The 21,050-nt window shown below is 45.6% G+C and overlaps 1 protein-coding gene across 1 annotated transcript in view; it reads left to right on the plus strand.

Annotated features, from left to right (window-relative positions):
• Dst (dystonin) overlaps positions 1-21,050 on the plus strand; it is a 287,116-nt gene that overhangs the window by 177,571 nt on the left and 88,495 nt on the right. Inside the window, exons 37-50 of the mRNA XM_013019154.1 lie at positions 1,191-1,343; positions 3,036-3,269; positions 3,913-4,164; positions 6,775-7,305; positions 8,178-8,354; positions 10,615-10,738; positions 12,200-12,408; positions 12,974-13,291; positions 13,915-14,081; positions 15,491-15,647; positions 16,658-16,784; positions 18,772-18,834; positions 19,395-19,636; positions 20,406-20,535. Of these exons, the coding sequence (XP_012874608.1) occupies positions 1,191-1,343; positions 3,036-3,269; positions 3,913-4,164; positions 6,775-7,305; positions 8,178-8,354; positions 10,615-10,738; positions 12,200-12,408; positions 12,974-13,291; positions 13,915-14,081; positions 15,491-15,647; positions 16,658-16,784; positions 18,772-18,834; positions 19,395-19,636; positions 20,406-20,535 (2,884 nt within the window). The remainder of the gene's footprint in view (positions 1-1,190; positions 1,344-3,035; positions 3,270-3,912; positions 4,165-6,774; positions 7,306-8,177; positions 8,355-10,614; positions 10,739-12,199; positions 12,409-12,973; positions 13,292-13,914; positions 14,082-15,490; positions 15,648-16,657; positions 16,785-18,771; positions 18,835-19,394; positions 19,637-20,405; positions 20,536-21,050) is intronic.

Genomic DNA, 21,050 nt, shown 5'->3' on the forward strand with positions numbered 1-21,050 from the left:
CAGTATTGCTTTTTGTAAAGATGCCCTGATTCAGTTGACTAATTTCCATGACTCCCTACTTTGAATGATTGTAGTGAGATCCTTGATTTGTACCGTACAAAGTGAGAGGTGAATGCTCTCAGTGACTTCCAGGACAGGAGTGATAACTGTGTGGTAATGGAAGTGTGGAGTCTACTTACCAGGGGGCATGCAGTGTAGCCACTCAGAACCCTGCTGCTCAGGCTCACAGCCCAGCTGCCTTTGTCACGGCAGAACAGAGCAGATCAGTTTCTGGAAATAAGACTTGTGCTTATCTGGTGTTATTGTGAGAATTTATATAAGAATAATAATCGGGCTGGGCACTGGTGGCTCATGCCTGTACTCCTAGCTACTCGGGAGGTTGAGATCTGAGGATCATGGTTCAAAGCCAGTCCAGGCAGGAAAGGTCTGTGAGACTCTTTTTCTCCAATGAACCACCAGAAAACCGAAAGTAGTCCTGTGGCTCAAGTGGTAGAGCCCTTGCCTTGAGCTGAAGTGCTGAGGGACAGTGCCTAGGCCCAGAGTTCAAGCCCCACAACTGACAAAAGAAAAGAAAAAGAATAATTGGTGTACATATAAAAGAGAAATGGAAAATGGAAAAAATTAGTTTTGACTTGCTAAATTCATCTTTCAGAAGGTATCTAATGACTATCTATTGACTATAATGAAGTAGAGCAGTAATAAGCAAAGAAGTGAGAATGCAGTTAGACAGTCACTAAGCTAAAGTATTGCATGCAGTGTTTTTCTTATTTCTAGAAGCGCCCAAGCATTACCTTCAGCCTGATAACCTGTATATGCATATCAAGTATGTCAGCTGACAAGCTGTGGCTAACTCTCTTTTGGTGTCCTTTTCCAGAATTAGTTGTGTGTGTCGCAGGTCTGAAGAGCTTAAGAAAATGGATTGTCTCTTCTCTCGGTCAGAAGTTCGATCTCGCACACGTGCATGGCCTGCGCTCTGTAGAGCAGCTCCTCTCACGTGGTCTCTGCGTGCACGTGGGACAGCTTGCCCTTTCTGTCTCTCCGGCTCAGTGCGTGCCCAGCTACCGTGTTTACAGCATACTTAGAAGCTTAGTCGAGAAAGTTTGAAATGTGTGTCTGAATTAATATGAAGTGGTCACCGTGGTGGTTTGAGGATCAAACTCTGAAGATGTTTTGGATTTTCTTCACTCTAGGTGTTGGCTGAGCGTCAGCAGGAGTACAAAGAGAAACTCCAGGGGGTGTGCGACCTCCTCACCCAAACTGAAAACCGTCTGATCGGCCACCAAGAAGCCTTCGTGACTGGAGATGGCACAGTAGAGTTGAAGAAGTACCAGTCCAAGCAAGAGGTAGAAGTTGTTTTGTCTTGGTGGCTGGATATTGTTCTCTGGAAGGCAGTTAGGATCATTGCAAACTACCAGTAATTTTAGATTGTCAGAAGCAGGCATACCTGCTCCATGTGTGAGCTTTGAGCTTTGTTAGATACCAGATAAAGGAGATGTACAGAAGGTGTGGTAATGGAGACAACTTGTGTGAAGAATTAAAATTTGAGTTCAAGCTGGGCACCAGTGGCTCACACCTGAAATCCTAGCTACTTAGGAGACTGAGATCTGAGGATCATGGTTTGAAGCCAGCTTGGGCAGGAAAGTCCATGAGATTCTTATCTTCAATTAATCTGTAGCTTAAGTGGTAGAGTGCTAGCATTGAGCAAAAGGAGCTTAGGGATAGCACCTAGGCCCAGAGTTCAAGGCTCAGGACCGATGGGGGAGTGGGGGGGTGAGTCCATTTAAAGCCAAGTATTTGCTTGTGAATCAGAAGAAATAGGCAATTGAAAGCTCAGCTTCTTCCTTGTCTTCAGTCTCGCTCCTCCTCCTGTCCTTTTAGTGAAGGAAAACGAGAAAATTACAAAACCACCCATCAGCAATACCTCCATTTTGCTGTCAGGAGAGAGCCTCCCACCTCAATAGCTCTTGATTCAGACCATAGACCTCTGTGGAGTTTGTCACAATCATCTTAGTTTGAGCCTCAGTTTCCTTATTGGCTATACTTGCATTGCTACATTATTGTAAGAACTGAGAGTTAAGTTGCTTGCACAGGTAAGGTCACATAGTAATGGCTCAATAAGGAGGTTCCTTTTCAGGGAAAGTCCTTCTCAGAAAACTTTGAGGAGGCTAAAATGAAATACAGAGGAAACATTACAACTCAAACAGTACACTATAGAGAAGGGAAATATATTACAAGAAAAGAAGAAAGAGGGACATTTCCTCTCAAGTCAGAAGAAAGTTGTCATTACTGAGAAGAGATGCTAATCATGAGCCTCCCAGCAGCCAGAGTGAGGAAGCAAATGTTCAGTATTGCTAGTGACTTGGAGAAAAGTATGTCAGTTCACTGGGGAACTATTTTCTTTTTGTCCTGAGATAGACAGAGCTGATACGTAGAAACAATAAATGATAAATATTGCTCTGTATTTTCAAGCTTTATAAATGTGCTTATATAAATGTGCTCATATACAAAAGTATTCTTATATTAAAGAATCTGGCATATGAAGATTCGTGTAGATTGTACACCAAATACCTCAGTGTTTCACAAACTACTCTCTGGTTAACCCTGAAAATCTTATGCTTAATGTGAAGATTTCGAATGCACTAAATGTTACTGAGTAAATGGATACAAGTGAGCACATTCAGTGCCCTTTCCAGAGAGCATGTGCTCAACTAGCCCTTCTTTTTTTTGTCGGTAGTGGGGCTTGAACTCTGGGCCTGAGCACTGTCCCTCAGCTCTTCAGCTCAAGGCAAGCGCTCTACTACTTGAGCTACAGGGCCACTTCCCGTTTTCTAGTGGTTTATTGGAGATAAGAGTTTCATGGACTTCGCTTCCCGGGGTGGCTTTGAATGGAGATCCTCAGATCTCAGCCTCCTGAGTAGCTAGGATTACAGGCGTGAGCCACCAGTGCCCGGCTCACCTGGCCCTTCTTTAAGAGTTTGAAGTCTGGATGAGTTCAGAAGGTAATGATTACATTTTTTTTCCTTTTGTGTTACAAGGAATTACAGAAAGATATGCAAGGAAGTGCACAGGCATTGGCAGAAATAGTGAAAAACACAGAAAACTTCCTAAAAGAGAGCGGTGGGAAGCTGTCCCAGGAAGACAAGGCTCTGATTGAGCGGAAGCTGAGTGAAGCGAAGGCCAAGTGTGAGCAGCTGCATGTGAAGGCGGAGCAGTCGAGGAAGGAGCTGGACAAGGTCCTGACAACGGCGCTCCAGGAGGAGACAGAAAAGGTCCCACTCAGCTCTGGTGCTCTGTTGTGTGTCAGGATTGATGAACACAACTGTGGTGTGATTTTTATTAGGTGATATTGGTGGGTGCTGAGAACTAGAATTCTGAGTTTCCAAAGGTTAGTTATGAATAATAGAAAAGGTTTGAGGTATCGGCCTTGCATCACTTAAAAGTGAGACCTTGTACTTGGGAAACGTGATCACCTTCATTAAAACTAAAATTTGGGATTGCTTTCTTTTTTTCTGGTCCTTGGGCTTGAACTCAGAGCCTTGGACAATGTCCCTGAGCTTTTTCTCTCAAAGTTAGCACTCTACAACTTGTGCCACAGCTTCACTTTCAGGTTTTTTTTTTTTTTTGGCAGTTAGAGATAAGAGCCTCATGGACTTCCCTTCCCAGGCTGGCTTTGAACCATAATTCTCAAATTGCAACCTCCTAAGCAGGTGTAAGCCACCAGCATCCAACCTGGGATTATATCTATAAGAGTAGTGAAGACTTGAAAGTAACTGCTGCTTTAAGATTAAATTGTAATGTGTTAGATTTCTCATGTCTATCAGCTTTTATATTTTAAAACTATTGAGGTCCTGACATTAGAAATGTGTGAACATTGGCCTGAACCACATCTGTAAGTTCCCCTTCTCTGCCTAGGTTGCAGCTGCTAGGCTGCTAGAAGAGAACAAAATTAAAATCGAAAACCTTCTGGACTGGTTGGACTCTGAAAAGGCAGGGGCAGAACACACCCAGGGTATCCAGCAGAATGGGACCCATTTTCAGGAAGTGAATGGCAAGTCAGAGGTTGGAGAGGAGGACGAAGTCAATGGGAACTTGACTGGAACCGATGCCAGTGGGCAAGTTGTGGGCACTGAGCAGCTTCTGGACCAGCAGTACCAGAAGGTCAAGGTGAGTTGATCCAATACAAGTGTGCCAACCTCGAGTTCCAGGGCTGCAAAGATAGACATGGCTACACAGGCCAAGCCCGCACGCTCTCTGAGGGGAGGTTCTTACTTCCTAGCTTCATAATTATGCTTAATATAAATTATGTGAGTGTTCTAAGCACGTTAATAGTGTGGGATAGATTACTAGGTTCAGCACTCTGTGCAGGTGAAGAGGGGTTATAAGAAAGTGATAGAGCTAACTGTTCACCTGCAGAGCAATGGCTTTGAGCCAGGCACACTTGGCTTTCTGCCTTAATTACTTTGTCCTCTCAATTTTCCTTCCAGGTTCTTTCTTTTCTTTTCCCTTTACAGGACCACTGTAGCTCACAGATCCAAAGTAGCACATCTGAGTTACTCTTCACTGGGGGCTGGAGTGTGGATTGAGTTGTGAGGGCTGAGGTGTGGATGGAGTGGTGAGGGTGGAGGGTGGATGATCTGTGGATGGCGTGGTGAGGGTGGAGTGTGGATGAGCTGTGGATGACGTGGTGAGGGTGGAGGGTGGATGATCTGTGGATGGCGTGGTGAGGGCTGGGGGGGTGGATGATCTGTGGATGGCGTGGTGAGGGTGGAGGGTGGATGATCTGTGGATGGCGTGGTGAGGGTGGAGCGTGGATGAGCTGTGGATGATCTGTGGGTAGAGTGGTGAGGGTGGAGCATGGATGAGCTGTGAATGGCGTGGTGAGGGTGGAGGGTGGATGATCTGTGGATGGCGTGGTGAGGGTGGAGGGTGGATGATCTGTGGATGGCGTGGTGAGGGCTGGGGGGTGGATGATCTGTGGATGGCGTGGTGAGGGCTGGGGGGGTGGATGATCTGTGGATGGCGTGGTGAGGGTGGAGCGTGGATGAGCTGTGGATGATCTGTGGATGGCGTGGTGAGGTGGAGCGTGGATGAGCTGTGGATGATCTGTGTAGAGTGGTGAGGGTGGAGCATGGATGAGCTGTGGATGGAGTGGTGAGGGTGGAGGGTGGATGATCTGTGGATGGCGTGGTGAGGGTGGAGCATGGATGATCTGTGGATGACGTGGTGAGGGTGGAGTGTGGATGATCTGTGGATGGCGTGGTGAGGGCTGGGGGGGTGGATGATCTGTGGATGATCTGTGGATGGCGTGGTGAGGGTGGAGCGTGGATGAGCTGTGGATGGTGTGGTGAGGGTGGAGGGTGGATGATCTGTGGATGGCGTGGTGAGGGTGGAGGGTGGATGATCTGTGGATGGTGTGGTGAGGGCTGGGGGGTGGATGATCTGTGGATGGCGTGGTGAGGGCTGGGGGGGTGGATGATCTGTGGATGGCGTGGTGAGGGTGGAGCGTGGATGAGCTGTGGAAATGGCGTGGTGAGGGTGGAGGGTGGATGATCTGTGGATGGCGTGGTGAGGGTGGAGGGTGGATGATCTGTGGATGGCGTGGTGAGGGCTGGGGGGTGGATGATCTGTGGATGGCGTGGTGAGGGCTGGGGGGGTGGATGATCTGTGGATGGCGTGGTGAGGGTGGAGCGTGGATGAGCTGTGGATGATCTGTGGATGGCGTGGTGAGGTGGAGCGTGGATGAGCTGTGGATGATCTGTGGGTAGAGTGGTGAGGGTGGAGCATGGATGAGCTGTGGATGGAGTGGTGAGGGTGGAGGGTGGATGATCTGTGGATGGCGTGGTGAGGGTGGAGGGTGGATGATCTGTGGATGGCATGGTGAGGGTGGAGTGTGGATGATCTGTGGATGGTGTGGTGAGGGCTGGAGGGTGGATGATCTGTGGATAGCGTGGTGAGGGTGGAGCGTGGATGAGCTGTGGATGATCTGTGGATGGTGTGGTGAGGGTGTAGCGTGGATGATCTGTGGATGGCATGGTGAGGGCTGGGGGGGTGGATGATCTGTGGATGGCGTGGTGAGGGTGGAGCGTGGATGAGCTGTGGATTGAGTGGTGAGGGCTGGAGGGTGGATTGAACCTGTGGAGATGAGGTTTGTACAGAGACTTCATGGAGATGGAGTTTTTCCCAGTGGCATCTGATATAAGGGTGGTTACCAGACACATGGGAGGAGAGGAGGGTCCTCAGGTGAGCTCCCAGGTGAGGGGCAGACCAGCAGATTGGAGGAAGGAAGGGGGTCAGGTTCCTGCAGATAAGCTGGGATAAGATGTCCAGAATTGCCCAGGATAGTGTGGTTTTGCTGCACTTGTGTGGCCCATGGGAGAAGGTTCAGCCCCCAAGGGTCCCCGAAGCCCTGATGTTGAGGCACTCAGTATCCATGCATCTGTGAGCTCCGTGTCACACCTGCCCGCCCGTGGCCAGCTCTGTGGGAAGCGCTCCTCGTACGTGGCTGCTGGGGTGGGCAGGCAGCATCTCCATGGAGGAGTAGAGTGCAGTGGGTGTACGCAGGCTCAGCATCCCTTCAGTCTGTTCCCATAGCTTCTTTCAGGCTTCCGTATACATTGCTCTTGTCCAGCTATCACAGGATGTTCCTATAGCTTGAAAGTGGCAGTTAAGAAAGTGGGTGTTAAGGCTCGTTTTAAAAGCCCTGTGCAGGAGTCACCATGGGCTGAGGCCTGCGAGCAGGGGCATAGGGCTCCCAGCCGCTCTGTCTCCATGCAGGCCCAGCATGAGAAGCTTGTGGCTCAGCACCAAGCTGTCATCATTGCCACGCAGTCTGCACAGTCACTTCTTGAGAGGCAGGGCCATCTCCTGGCCCCTGAGGAGAGGAAGAAGCTGCAGCAAAACATGAAAGCCCTGAAAGCTCATTACGAGACGGCGTTGACCGAGGCAGAGAGGAGGGTGAAGCTGGCGCACTCTCTGCAGGAAGAGCTGGGGAAGTTTGAGGCGGACCACAGTGAGTTTGAGCACTGGCTGGAGCAGTCGGAACAGGAGCTGGAGAACCTGGAGGCTGGGGCGGACGACTTCAGTGGTTTGATGGCCAAGCTGAAGAGGCAGAAGAGTTTCTCTGAAGATGTGATTGCTCACAAAGGCGACTTGAGGTACATCACCATGTCAGGAAACAGGGCCTTGGAAGCTGCCAGGTCCTGTGGTCGGGGAGACCAGGGCAGCGTCGACACCTCTGCTGCCCACAGGGAGGTGCAGAGCAAGCTGGACCAGGCCACCGACCGCTTCCGGTCCCTCTACACCAAGGTAATGGGATGGTCATTTTTAAGGACAAGTCAATCTGTGATTTTAATTTGTTTTGGGCTTAGAAGCAGAAGACCTAAAAATATAGATGGAGAAAAACAGTGGTTTCCTCTGATTTCCTTCAAACTGGGTTCGAAGATTAGGAATTTAATCTTCGTTAATGTTTAGCTTAACAACGTTGACTTGAGAATGATTTCCGGAAAACCTTAGCTTAAAAACTATTCAGTATCCAGTTTAACCACCAGGTGGCATTTGTGTCTTAATGCTAAGCCAGAAGAAGAGCTGGCAGCCTCCTGGCTTGGGAACTGAGGTTTCCTGTGAGATGATTCTCATGTCTGATAGTATGTTATTTTCATTGTGACAGACTATTTTGCTTCTCTTAATTCTGTGGAGCAAGGAAGAGCGCTGAACATAAGGATGTATTTCCTATTTGGAATTCAAGCTTCACAGACTTAATCCCCATCCAGCCTCTGACTCCTCCTTTTTTGCCATTTAAGCATAAACTATTGCCTCTCCCTCTGTCGATCAGCCTGTATGTAGCACCGGAAGGTTGTTCCCTAGCACCTTTCAGATCTCTGCACTACGTGTGCAGGCACAGGTGGGCAAGGCTAGCGACAGTGCCTGAACATCAGTATGCTTTGGTGATTCTTGGTTTGGTTTTGAATTGGTGAATTCTAGAACTGTCTACAACTATCTCCTCATTTTTATGGTTGCATTTGGACTTCTTCACATAAAGGAGAAAGGTTATAGCCCTACAATTTCTGTTAGTCTGCTTTCTCCAAGTTTCACATTTTCCTAAGTCCCAGAGTTATTTGACACCCAAGGCAAGAGTGGGTTTTGATTTCCTTTCCTTCCATCTTGCTATTGCATTTTAGTGTAGTGTCCTTGGAAATAACCTTAAAGACCTGGTGGATAAATATCAGCACTACGAAGATGCTTCCTGTGGACTTCTTTCTGGGCTCCAGGCCTGTGAGGCTGCCGCAAGCAAACATCTCTGTGAACCTATTGCTGTGGACCCCAAAAATCTACAAAGGCAGCTAGAAGAGACCAAGGTAAAAAAGAAGGGGAGAGAGAAACAAGAAATCCAGTGTTCTAGTCCTCTAATCCCATGAAGTTTTACCCATGGGGGAACACTGCTTCCCCCAGGAGGTCTGTTTCTCACATCCATTAACTCTTTCTTACTTAGTGGTGTATTACCTAACTCCCAGTATTGTCATTGTCCTTTCCCTTCCCCCGTTAGAATTAAGGTCCACAGCAGGTATTTTTGTCTGTTTTGAGTATTGCTGTTTTTCAAGTACCTAGACCATTACTTGACCCAAAGTAGAATAGTACAAGAATGGACATAGAAAAGGGGAGGTGTGTCACTGTACATTCAGCCTTTGGGGGCTCGGGTCGGGGCCCCTGTGCGCTTCCTGTGATGCACAGATCAAGCTGCAGTTACAGCTCCAGCACACCTGCTGCCTCCAGGAGCACAAGCTGGAGGGCAGGCTCCCTGGCTGGGGAGTCTCAGCCATCACAGGAGTGGCAGAGAACATTTCTTCTGGTTTTTGAACTTACATGGTATTTTAAACTTCTAATCAACATGACCAATCGTTTTTTTTTTCTCTTTTGTAATAGTACCAGGGGTGAACTTAGGGCCTCAAGCTACCTAGACATTCACTCAAGCCACTCTTGCTGGCCCCTCTTTTGTTGGTTGTTGTTTGAGATAGCGCCTCCCTTTATGCCAGGCCTTCTGGACTACATTCCTCCTATTCATGCTTCCTCACATTGCTGGCGTGGCAGGCGCATGCCACTCCACCCAGCCATTGATGCATGGAGTCTTGTCCATTTCCCAGGACAGCTTCAAACCATGATCCTCCCAGCCCTGTCTCCAGTAGGCAGGATTACAGGCTAGAGCTACCAGTCCATATAGTCAGTGGTTTTTGAGTAAGTCGGCTGGCATTTCTAGAACAGGGAGTGGAGAAAGGTAAGACTGAAGATAGAAGAAGGGGGGGGGGGTCTCTCCCTGGGCCTTTCTACCTGCTCCAGCCTTCATTAAGAAGGGATCTATGGAGAGATGTTGACTGAGGAAGGGACTGAGAGGTTAAGGAAACCATAGAAGATGGGGGTGGGGGGAGTTAGGACTCCTCCTTAGTATCCACAGGAGGGGCTGTCCTGCAGAGATCCAGAAGTAGAGCCAGGTCTGACTTTGGAAACACCACAGGGTTAAGCAGGTAGACTGTCCTGACTAAATGGTTGCTTTGCATGTGGAAAGGAAGGGTTGAAAGGGGAATCTGGTTTAGACTTGGAAGTCCTCTGTGTCCGTCTCCCTGGAGGAGGAGGCATGGAGAAGGGATGGAGATTATGTTTAGCTTTCTTGAGTTTTAAGGTTTACTGTTTGCACCCAGGTGGAAACATTCAGGAAACAATGGCTCATTCACAGTGGGACCTTGAGCTCCAAGGGTGGCTCTGGATGGAGGCCCTGTTCCTCTCAGGATGGCTGCCTGTGAGCCCACCAGCCGAGGCGGGCGCTAGGAGCATAGGGGCCTCTGGGGCTCCCTCCCCGGTGTCTCCCCATCCTCCCTGGGAACTGCCTCTGCTCCAGACCTGCAGGGCCTCCATGCAGCAAGGACAGGCTCCTCTTTCTCTGTTAGCCACCCCTGCCCCCTGCTTTTTTGCCTGTCCTAGGGCTTGAACTCAGGACCTACACACTGTCTCCTCCCCCTTCTCCCTCTTTTTCTTTCTGTCCTGTCCTCCCCTCTGCTCCCCCTCCCCCATCACTCTCCCTCTCAGCTGCCAGGAACACTCTGCCCTCTCACCTTTGGCATTGTCACCTCCTGCCTTAGACCAGAGATTGCTGTGTATATGCTCCTGAGTTACACAGTCAGTAACTTCTTCTGAAATAACAGAAGTACCTATGACTCTGTTTTAAATTAGAACCCAGTGGTATGAGAGGCCTTCATGAGCTCCTGCCCAGAGTGCAGATCCATCCCAAAGATGTTTGATATGCTTGGTTTCATTTTGCTTTGTTTTGTTTTGGTGGTGGTGGTACAAAGAAAACTTAGAAGTAGGTGTTGGGGGAGAAGTTGTTTTGAACATGTACTCTGCAGTCTGTTTTGAGAGTGGTCACTCAGCCTGCTGGTGCTGCATTACATGACCTTAGTCTAACAATTCCAGAGTCAATGTATCATGAGGAAAGCTTGTGCAGTATAAAGTCTGCTCTGTACAAGCTAACTTGAGTGTACTGTCAGTCATTTTTCTGACTGGAAATCTGGTATTGAGTCCCCCCCCCCCCCCCCCCCGAGTCTGACCTTGAAGCACTGAATCCCACAGGCTCTGCAAGGACAGATCTCCAGCCAGCAGGTGGCGGTAGAGAAGCTGAAGAAGACTGCTGACACGCTTCTCGGCACCGCAGGGGTCTTGCTTCCAGCCAGGAACGACATCCAGAGAACATTGGGTAAGGCTCCACGTTCCTTTGCTTTCTGTAAGACAGACAAATTCTAATATGGAGAAATGTTCAGAAGTACACACTCGGTTATTTGTGCTCTCGTGCTGTGATACGGTAGCATGGAATGTGGGAGTGTGTGATATCAGACATATGCACCACTGCAGATTAGCAGTGAGTTAAGGTCTGAGTGGAGAGTTGGTGGACATGGGAGGGAACTGTTCTCAAGCTGCTCCCACTGTGCAATAGGGACACTTCCATTCTTATAGACATCCAGGCTTTTTAGATCATGTGTGCTATCAGGAAATAATTTCAGCTGTTCTGTAAATGTGCATGTATTTTTTTTTTTTCGGTCTGTTGTGGGGCCTGAACTCTGGGCCTGGGCACTGTCCCTCAGCTCTTCAGCTCAAGGCTAGTGCTCTACCACTTGAGCCACAGTACCACTTCCGGCTTTTTTTGCTTATGTGGTGCTAAGGAATCGAACCCAGGGCCTCATGCATGCAAGGCAAGCACTCTACCACTGAGTCACCTTCCCAGCCCAATGTGCATGTATTTTTAATTTACATGTGTGTCCTAATCTGTGGTCACATCATGTCTGTTCTAATGATACAGCACAGCAGCGCAGAACTCGGGGGTGCCGTGAGACTGTGTGGCAGGTGACACCTCTGTTGTAGGCAGCTGGCCCACAGCTGCGCCTGTCAGAGTGTAGAGCTCAACCTGGGGGGTCATTTGGCTCCTTGTTCAGCTTTTGTTTTGCTGTTGTTGATTGGTTATTTTTATTAAATCATTAGAACTCAAAATGAAGTTAATCTCAGGAGATAGGCTAGGCTGTTAAGTCAGTCAGACTTTGAAGTAAATTCTGTTTCTGTCCATTTTAGAAGCATAATCTTAGTTTGAAGTAGATTTTCATGGTCCACCTAGTTTCTTAATTCTTTTGCGTTGTCAGTTTCTGTGAACTTGAGTACTTTCTTTGGTTAGAAAGGGTAACAAAAGCTTAGTGAATGTGTGTGACATTTATACATAAAGGCAAGTTAATAAATCTTTAGACTTGTATGTTGTCTTGAGAATAGTTGCATATGACTGCCACTTTTTCCCATAAATACTTAATAATAAGTATTTCTAGTTCAAAATACCATATTGAGAACTACTATTTATTCCGGAAGTTTCCTGTTTGGACTACTTCATCTGTGGAATAACCTAAATGTTTAAGCATCTAAAATCTCTTTACAAAAATATGTGTACATGTGCACATTGACTTGCATTTTAAAATTTCAGCTTTTTGGTTCCTATTAGATTATTTTCATTTTTTATTTTGTAAGGTTTTGGATGATTGGTGTGTATTATGAATTTACCATTCAAACCGGTTTTCCTTTTCTAATTTATGCATGGAAATTTCCTCACTCCCTTGGTGTGCTTGGAAGGGAAGGGGTGGGATGCCCGTGTGGCTGATGTTTCCTGTTCTGTCTGAACTAGACGACATCGTCGGGAGATATGACGATCTGTCCAGGTCTGTGAACGAACGAAACGAAAGACTGCAGATCACACTGACGCGCTCGCTGAGTGTGCAGGACGGTCTCGATGAGATGCTGGACTGGATGGGAAGCGTGGAGAGGTCACTGGCTGACCTGGGCCCGGCACCCTTGAACACCGCAGCCCTCCAGGAGCTCATCACGAAGAACATCGTGAGTGACATTTTAAAAGACAGTAACTCCCACTTACAGTTTTATGAAAACAGTCATCTGTCTCTAAGGGAGGGCCGATGTTACCGACGTGTAACAGGGTGAAATGTAATATGCACATGAGCTCAAATGTATCAAATGAATTATTTCTCTGTGATAGAGTTGATCAAAGAATTTGGCTATTTTTCATGAATATTATTTCTTACAAATGAGGGCTTAGAAAGAATTGAATTGTACCTGGTGTTTCCCTGCCTCTGTTCACTACACGTGAGGCTCGTCAGCTCGGTCTTGTCTAGCCTTCTGAAACCAAGGCGCATGGCTACCCCCAGGCTCACAGAGCAGCTCTTGACTCTTCCTCATGCCAGCCAGCTGCCCTCCATGTGCCTGTGAAGATGCAGGGCTGCGATTCCCCAGGGACAGACCAGACCTGTTGTTCCATTCTGTCCATTCACTGTCTCAGTCACCGCCTGTCCAAGCTGATGTCATTACAGGTGGTCACTTGAAAGGTTTCATGCTTGGCCTTAGTAACCATCATCACAAAGCATTCCCAATATCTGGTTTATTTCAGATGCTGGAGCAGGACATCGCAGGGCGTCAGAGCAGTGTAAATGCCATGAATGAGAAGGTGAAGACATTCATGGAGACCACAGATCCCTCCACTGCTTCCTCACTGCAGGCAAAAATGAAGGACCTATCTGCCAGGTTTTCAGAAGCCAGGCATAAGCACCAAGAAAAACTCGCCAAAATGGAGGAGTTGAAAACCAAAGTAGAACTGTTCGAGAACCTCTCAGAGAAGCTCCAAACATTCCTAGAAACAAAAGCTCAGGCCCTCAGTGAGGTAGATGTGCCAGGGAAAGATGTTTCAGAGCTGTCTCAGCACATGCAGGTAAGTCTTCTTGGTGCCTGTGAGGCGCCAAACAGATGCATTTATTGGCAGGATTATAATTTACCAATTTCCATTTGAATTGGTTATGGATTAGTAAAGATGGCTAGTTTCTTCTTTAAAAAAATATGTATAATGCCATTGGCTTGGGAAGCTAAGGCAGGAGGGTTGTGAGTTCAAGACCAGTCCAGGCAAGGTTATAAGAACCTATCTCAAAGACAAAAACCAAGAGTCTAGGAATATAACTCAAGTGGTAGAGCTTGCCCATCAAGTGTGTGACCCTGTTCAAGCCACAGAACTGCAAAAATCCCTCAAACCTTTCTGCTAAAAACATCTGTTGATTCTATCCTCAAGTGGAATGCCATTTATCCCTCAAGATATAAAGGATATGGACATCTTAAATGCCAGAAACCACAGAGATAGGAAGTGGAGAGAACAAATACTTCAGAAACTTTAAAAAAGTTTACTGTGTTCTTTTTCATGCTATGTTTAAAGCATTAGTATTCTGAACATGAATTGATGCATTCTCTTGTGAAATTCTGAGTGGAACCATTGTGGTCCCAGCACACCCTAGGGTGGAGAGCTGCTTGACGATCTAGATGACTAACTATCTAAATGCTTCATAGGAATCAACTTCTGAACTCTTAGAACGCAAGAAGGATCTTGAAGCTCTGCATGGTCTCCTGAAGGAGATATGCAGCCATGGCTTACCGGGAGATAAAGCGCTCGTTTTTGAAAAGACAAATAACTTGTCCAAGAAATTCAAAGAAATGGAAGATGCCATCAAAGAAAAGTAAGTTCTACTTAAAACTCTGTTTCCTTTTTCTTGATTCAGGTGAGCTGCTTTTTTTTTTTTTTTTAGTAAGGTTGAAAATGGAAACAGTTTTGAACACTTGAGAACAAGTATAGAGCTATTTGTGTGTTGCTGCATTTTTATTGTTCTCCAGACCATGTGTGTTATTTGTTCAACTATTTAGGAGAAAGACTCAATGTTTCTTCCATAAAACTAGTGAGCATTATGCAAGAAAAATGGTGGTGGTGTATGACTGAAAATGACTGGTATCTTCCCAGCCCTTGCAAATCTCACCTTTTTATTTGCAAAGACAAAAGTTCTATACTTTCTGGCTTCAGTTCAGAAGCTATGCACAGTTTCAATATAGTTCTTGGTGGCCTTTTAATCTAGAACATTATATTGTTTAAAGATGAGCCATGCATGAGTCCACTACAGATCGAGCTAAGAATCAAGACGGTGGCCCTGCCATGAACTAATTACAGTGCAGGAGAAGGCTGGCTCTGAACGTGCCTTTTCGAATGTCCAGTTGAGAATTTACATCTGATTTTGCTGAATTTAATATGCAGGGCTCCCCAAAGTAGGAGTTTGCCATCTCTCTTCCCTTTATTTCTTCCAGTTCTCCATGTAATGTTGTAGGCGGTGTTGATACTACTGCATGTGAAGCTGTCATGTGATAATTCACCTTGCATGGAAGAACTGGTTTTCTTAGGGAATCTCTGGGTTGTTTATTCCTTTGATTGTGTCTACTTTTAAAACCAAGTAGTCACCGGTGATTAACCCTGCTGCGGTGCATTCTCAGCTCCAGAGTTCTGCAAGCTGCACACATGTGTGCATCGTCCACATGCTAGTGTCCCATCCTCCCAGTTCCCGTGGGCTCTGAAGGTGCTGAGTATGCAGAGAGATCCACATAGGTCACTCCGGGCCCTGAGTCTCTGTGGCAGAGGCACCCCTTAAAAGTGTGATTCCCTCCAGTCACCAGGTTTCATTGCCTTCATCTCACCAAAGCCATAAGTTGGCACATCCATTGACTGTAGAATCATATAGAAACCAGTAGGTGGCCTTATGTGTGGGAAGTATGTACATTTTCTCTTCTGGTTTGCCTGTGGGCAGTAAGCACCAGATGAAGTGAATACATCAAGGTCATGGAACCCAACAGTGGTAAAACCTTAAATAGCCCTTGAGTCTCCGTGGCAGAGAGGGCTGTTGCACTCAGGATTCTCTCTTATCCCTGAGTGCCACTCAAGGAAGAGGCAGGAATCTAGCCCACTTCACTGCCACCAGCGAGTGCCCAAAGGAGGCGAGTGTAATGGAAGCCCAGCATGGCAGCGTTCACTTAGGGTTGTGTGATTCATTTTGTAGAGCCTCTCCTTTTTCAGCTTAAATTCTGGTGTGATTTTTTTTTGAACTAGAAAACAAGTTCTAACTTCTTGTCAAGAACAGCTAGAGGCTTTCCAAGTCCTTGTTAAAACACTGAAGTCGTGGATAAAAGAAACAACAGAGAAAGTTCCTGGAGTGCAGCCTTCCCTGGGTGCTGAGGATTTAGAAAGATCTCTGGAAGAAACTCAGGTGACTTGTATTTTATGTCTGCCTGTGTTATAATGCAAGGTAGCTTCCTTTCATCTAGAATCACAAAGTTAGGTCTTCTCTATAGGCTTTGATGACTTTTGGAAGCTATGATATTTAATTGATCCTTTGAGGAAGGATCTAAACTTTCAGTTAATTTGACTTTTTAGTAGATATGTGAACTGAGTTGTGGTCTGCCTTTGATGTCTCCCTCCTTACCAGATCTGTACTTGGAGTCACTTCTTATACCACTCCTCCCCTTCACCAAAGAATTTGACTCTAGCTTGGATCTATCCCCTTAGCCAGTACTTGAAGATGGAAGTTGAGTCTCTTGCACAAATAATGCTCAAGTTATAAAAGCTATGACTAGTTATGACAGATTTTCCTCTCTAAATGTTTAACATTGGAGGATTTGAAAATTGATTGAAATCTGGATGATGAAAACTCACTTTCAGCCGGTTGCTGGTGGCTCACGCCCATAATCCTAGTTACTCAAGAGGCTGAGATTGGAGGATTGACGTTTGAAATCAGCCCAAGCAGGACAGTTGTGAGACTCTTGGAAGTGGAGCTGTGGCTCAAGTGATAGAGCCTTGAGCAAAACACCTCAGGGACATCAGCCAGACCCTGAGTTCAAGCTCTAGGACTGGCACTAAAAAATAAATAACTTTCCGATGCAATTTTGATTTCCACATGTTTAGTTTTATTGTTTGGGGCACATCTCATTTTAGGACAGATGTAGTTTACAGTCATACAGATATCACCCCAGTGGACAGTCCTACGAACTTACAGTTAACAGTTACTTCAGAACCCATGACTGCAGGCAGAGCCCTACATCTGCCTAGCTGGGAGCAGAATGCAGAATGGGCCCCGCCCTCGCCCTCCCTGCTAGCCTGGCTAACAGTCGCCTGGGCCCACAGATCAGAGCTCAGCCATTGCCACTTCAAGATATGTTTAAGAACCTAAGTTATAATGTGCAACTCTGAGAATATTAAGAAGACTTTTCTTATTTCAAGAAATTACAGGAAGAGTGGAGTTCAAAAAGTACAGACATTCAGAAAGTCAGCAGTAGTGGGTCCTCTCTGTGTAACCTCATGAGCACCTTGAGCACGCCAGCCAAAGCCATGGCTGCAGCTAAACCAGGTAAGTGCTTTCTCTTATTACCTGTGTAGTTTTCAAGTCAACGCATACGGTAGCCTCAAGAGCACGGGGGAAGTGAGGAGAAAATGGTGTCCCTAAACACAGTGCAAACCCTCAGGGAAAGTGTATGTCCCACTCCAATGCCGATCCCTCTTCGTGCTTCATTTATGAAATACTACACATAAACCATATCTACATGAATATGCGAATATGAATAAGGAGTGTGATAATGGAAAAGTGTCCATATTTTTTGGCTTTTTCATTGAAATTCTGTTGGAAGTACTTCTTTTCTCATTATAGTTGTTGATAAAGAAGTGAGTGTAGTAGTCTCCTGGAAAAGAACTTGGAAGAAAAGGGCTCTTCTTTCTTGTTTTAGTCACATTTACTCTGTTCTGCACATTCTTCCCAAAGAAGGGAGTGCGTAGCAGGTCAGCAGGCTGCCTGCAGCCCCCTCTGCTCCGGGGAGGCACTATTGATACCAACTGTAGTGTGAAGGCACAGGTGTAGTTTTTTTAGTTTCAAACATAGGGTATGAAGATCTCTTTAGTCTACACCAGTGTAGACTAAAGGCAGAGCTCCCATCTTTGTTCTGAGAGTCTCTGAGCTCCCTCTGTGGTTTATCTACTCCCACCAGGCCTCTGGCCGTCCGGCCCTACCATGGGCCCCTGGTCCAGCTGGCTTTGTCATTCAACCACTTTTTCCACTCTGTTAACCCCATTTCAAGGAATGCCCAGTGTCTGCAGTGATGCTCCCTTTCTCTCTCCCAAACAGATTTCCCGAAATGACATATTTCTTTCTTTTTTTTTTAGAAAAGGAATTCTGTCATGTTTTACATATTGTAGTTTTTGCCCCTCTTACATTTGTAGTAAACAAGAATGCCTGGCTCCTGGTAGCTGCCAGCTGTGGTAGGTATGGGGTGGGGCATCCACAGGACCCTGGGCCCCACCTGAAGCCACACTGGGATTTCTTTAATGAGGCATCACTTAAGACTCAGCTGTTATAATGTTTCTGTTTAGTTTTGTTCTCCCATGTCCATTTAAGAAATGTCTTTGTGATGTGCCTTGTGATGTGCCCCCAGGTGGGTCTGAGGAAGCCTAGCTGAACTTTAAATGTTCTGATGTGGGAAAGGAGTGCAGTTGCTTAGAGTTAGACGTCCTCTGTGTTTGCTGAGCGTCTTTAGCTCCCTCCCACCAGGGTCTCAAAAGTCAGGAGTTGATTGGTACTGGTTTGAATGATTGTCCAGTCCCACAGTGGGTCATGGCCTAGGATTAAAGCAGCTGAGTCACACTGGCAGTCCCAGGGCACCCCCCCCCACTCCCCACCTCCCCCGCCCTCGTGGCTGGACTGAGGGAGCTGCGTTCCTTTTGCTTCTACGTTGCACTTGTCTGTCACATCCTTGACATTGCTTGGCCTCCATTCAGCCTGTGAAAACACTGAAGGCACATCACACAGTCTCCATCTTGATGTGAGGCTGACCTTCTCCGGTCAGTCGGTGGCTTGTTCAGCAGTGTTACATACTTCTGAACTTTGGTAGTTTTACCGTGAACATAACTTCAGCTATAAAATAACTTTACCACACTTCTTGTAAGTTCACATGTAACAACTAATTTTTGTAATTTTAGTGGTTGATAATTTCACTACCTTAATAAGTTACACAGGATTGGAGGTATGGCTCAGTGTTACAGTGCATGCTTTTTCTGTAAGGCCATGGGTTACAGCCTCAACAATGAAAAAAAACTATAAATACATACCTTTACAACAGACATATATTTTCCATAATCACATATATACATATTATATATATAAGTTTATAGAGAAGAGGGTACAGTTTGATATTTAAATTTTGGATCTTCCTTTGCTTTTGAAGTTGAGTAATTAAGTTACATTTAAAAATGATTACTGCTATGAGTTTTTGTTCAGCACCATCTACTATTAATGCATAGAAATACTAGAGGAAACTATGATTGCTTAACTATTACTATTTTTACAGGTGGATTAATATTGAATGGTGAAGGAACAGATTCAAACACCCAAGATTTTTTGGCAAATAAAGGTGAATGTTAATTTTACATGGTTGTTTATTAATGTAACTTTTTACTTGTTACTTTTTGAGAGAGAAATCCTGAGGAGATAATAGTAGTTATATTGAAATTTCACATGAATTAAAGTGGCTTTTAATTGGATAGTTACAATGGCCATAAAGATATTTGTATAATCTTCTGTGAACATTGTCCATATCTTCATGAGATCAGTAATGAAGTTGGGCCTTTCATTTTATTTCCTTCCTTTTGCCTAATGTTAGATATTTTGTCACTTGGGATAACGTTTGCACTAATACATTGAGTTTGGTAACTGAAGAATTATAGATTTCTCATTTGACAATTTTATTCCATAAAAAATGCCTCTTTTATCTCAATTGTGTTATGAAGTGTCTCTGAGGTATTTGTTGTCACTAAATAACACTAGGGCCATCTAACCTTTTGGTTCTAAGCCATCTCTGGTTTTTCATTGTTGACTTAATAATGGCAAATGCAAGGGAAAATCATTTAAAACTTTTATTTCTAGATCTCTACTCCAGATGCTTGATCATGTCATTGTACTTTTTTCTTACAGCTTTAACATCCATTAAAAAGGACATGACTGACATAAGCCATGGCTATGAAGACCTTGGCCTCTTACTCAAGGACAGGCTGGCAGAACTGAGCTCTAAACTCTCCAGATTGCAGCGGGCTCAGGAAGAATCAAGCACAATGATGCAGTGGTTACAGAAAATGAATAAAACTGCCACAAAATGGCACCAGACACCAACACCTACCGACGTGGAAGGTGTGAAGACTCAGGTTGAGCAGAACAAGGTGGGTCCTACAGCACACATGGGGAGACTGGAGGACAGTGATGGACACCAGAAGTTCTGGGGGTCCACAACTCTGTGCTGTGTTCCTCCCTTCCGCACACAACCTGGCAGTTTTATTTAATGTGCTGTACTTAGAGATGAATGGTAACAGTTGCGGTTTCTGCACTCTGACATTGTAAGAAGGAACAGACTGTTGGGTCACCTTAAATTGTCACCTTAAATCAGTCAATCTGGGGTATTAGCCCACCCACTGTTGGAAAAGATTTAGTTGAGGGTTGAGTGTATTAGAGAAAGCAGCGCATGCTTTTCCTTTCTTCCTTAGAGTCATTGTGATTGGGAAAATAGGTTTCCATGCCAGTAATGATGGAAATTTTTTATACACATTGTGGCCCTTTGCCTGAGCTCTGAAGGGTGCTTTCCTCAACAGTGACTTTTTGCCAGTAGACTGGGGTGGCCTTTCTAGGCTGAATTTCTGACTGATGACAATTTTACTGATGTCATCTAGGGTTTCCGTGTGTCTTATGTGAGAATCTGTAATTCTTCCCATGTGATAGAGACATTATGGTGCCATGGTTGTAGCTTTCCTGTGTGGGGGGTCCTCTGTCCCGGAGTGGAAGACACAGGGAGAAGAAGAAGTGAGGCGTTCTAACCCTCATGCTTGACTTAAACCACGGATTCCTTCTTCTCTGGTTATGCTAGTAAACAGTAAGCTACCATACTGGTTGGTCTTTTGATGTTGGCATACTTTAATGTAGATAATTTTTTTCTAGTCATTTGAAGCAGAACTGAAGCAAAATGTAAACAAGGTTCAGGAATTGAAAGACAGACTGACAGAGCTAGTGGAGGAGAGTCCTGAGTCTCCAGAGGCCCCCAAGTGGAAGCGCATGCTGACGGAGATAGGTAGGTGCTGCCGCTCACCAAGGCTGAGATCAGAGCCTGCTTCATTTTCCTTACTAGTGTAATCTTTCTCAGAAAATATCCAACAGATTCACTCATTTTAGGATTTTCTTTAATGTTTTAGAAACTGTATTTTACATATTTCAAATTGTATTGCTCTGATAATTGGCATTTTAGAGAGATGCCAAATAAGAGATGAATTTTTAGAGATGGTGGGAGCCTGCTAACAAAATAGTAGGCCCTGAGTAACACCATGTCCAGTAATGCTTATTTTCTTTTCTGAGTTTCATTATCATCGTGGTTTTTGGAATCAAGTAGATAGGAGAGCTGAGAGAGTTATATAAATAATGAATCTTGAATGACTGCATCTCAGTGACATGAGAGAGAATATAACCTTTAAAAGACCTTAAAGACTGACACTTCATCAGCAAGATCTCCAACTACCTTTCCAACAGTCATTTTTTTTTTCACAATACTGGGATTTGAACTCTGGGCCTTCTGCTTTCCAAGCAGGCTCT

Source organism: Dipodomys ordii, unplaced genomic scaffold (assembly GCF_000151885.1).
Source record: "Dipodomys ordii isolate 6190 unplaced genomic scaffold, Dord_2.0 Scaffold44, whole genome shotgun sequence".
Taxonomy (NCBI): domain Eukaryota; kingdom Metazoa; phylum Chordata; class Mammalia; order Rodentia; family Heteromyidae; genus Dipodomys; species Dipodomys ordii.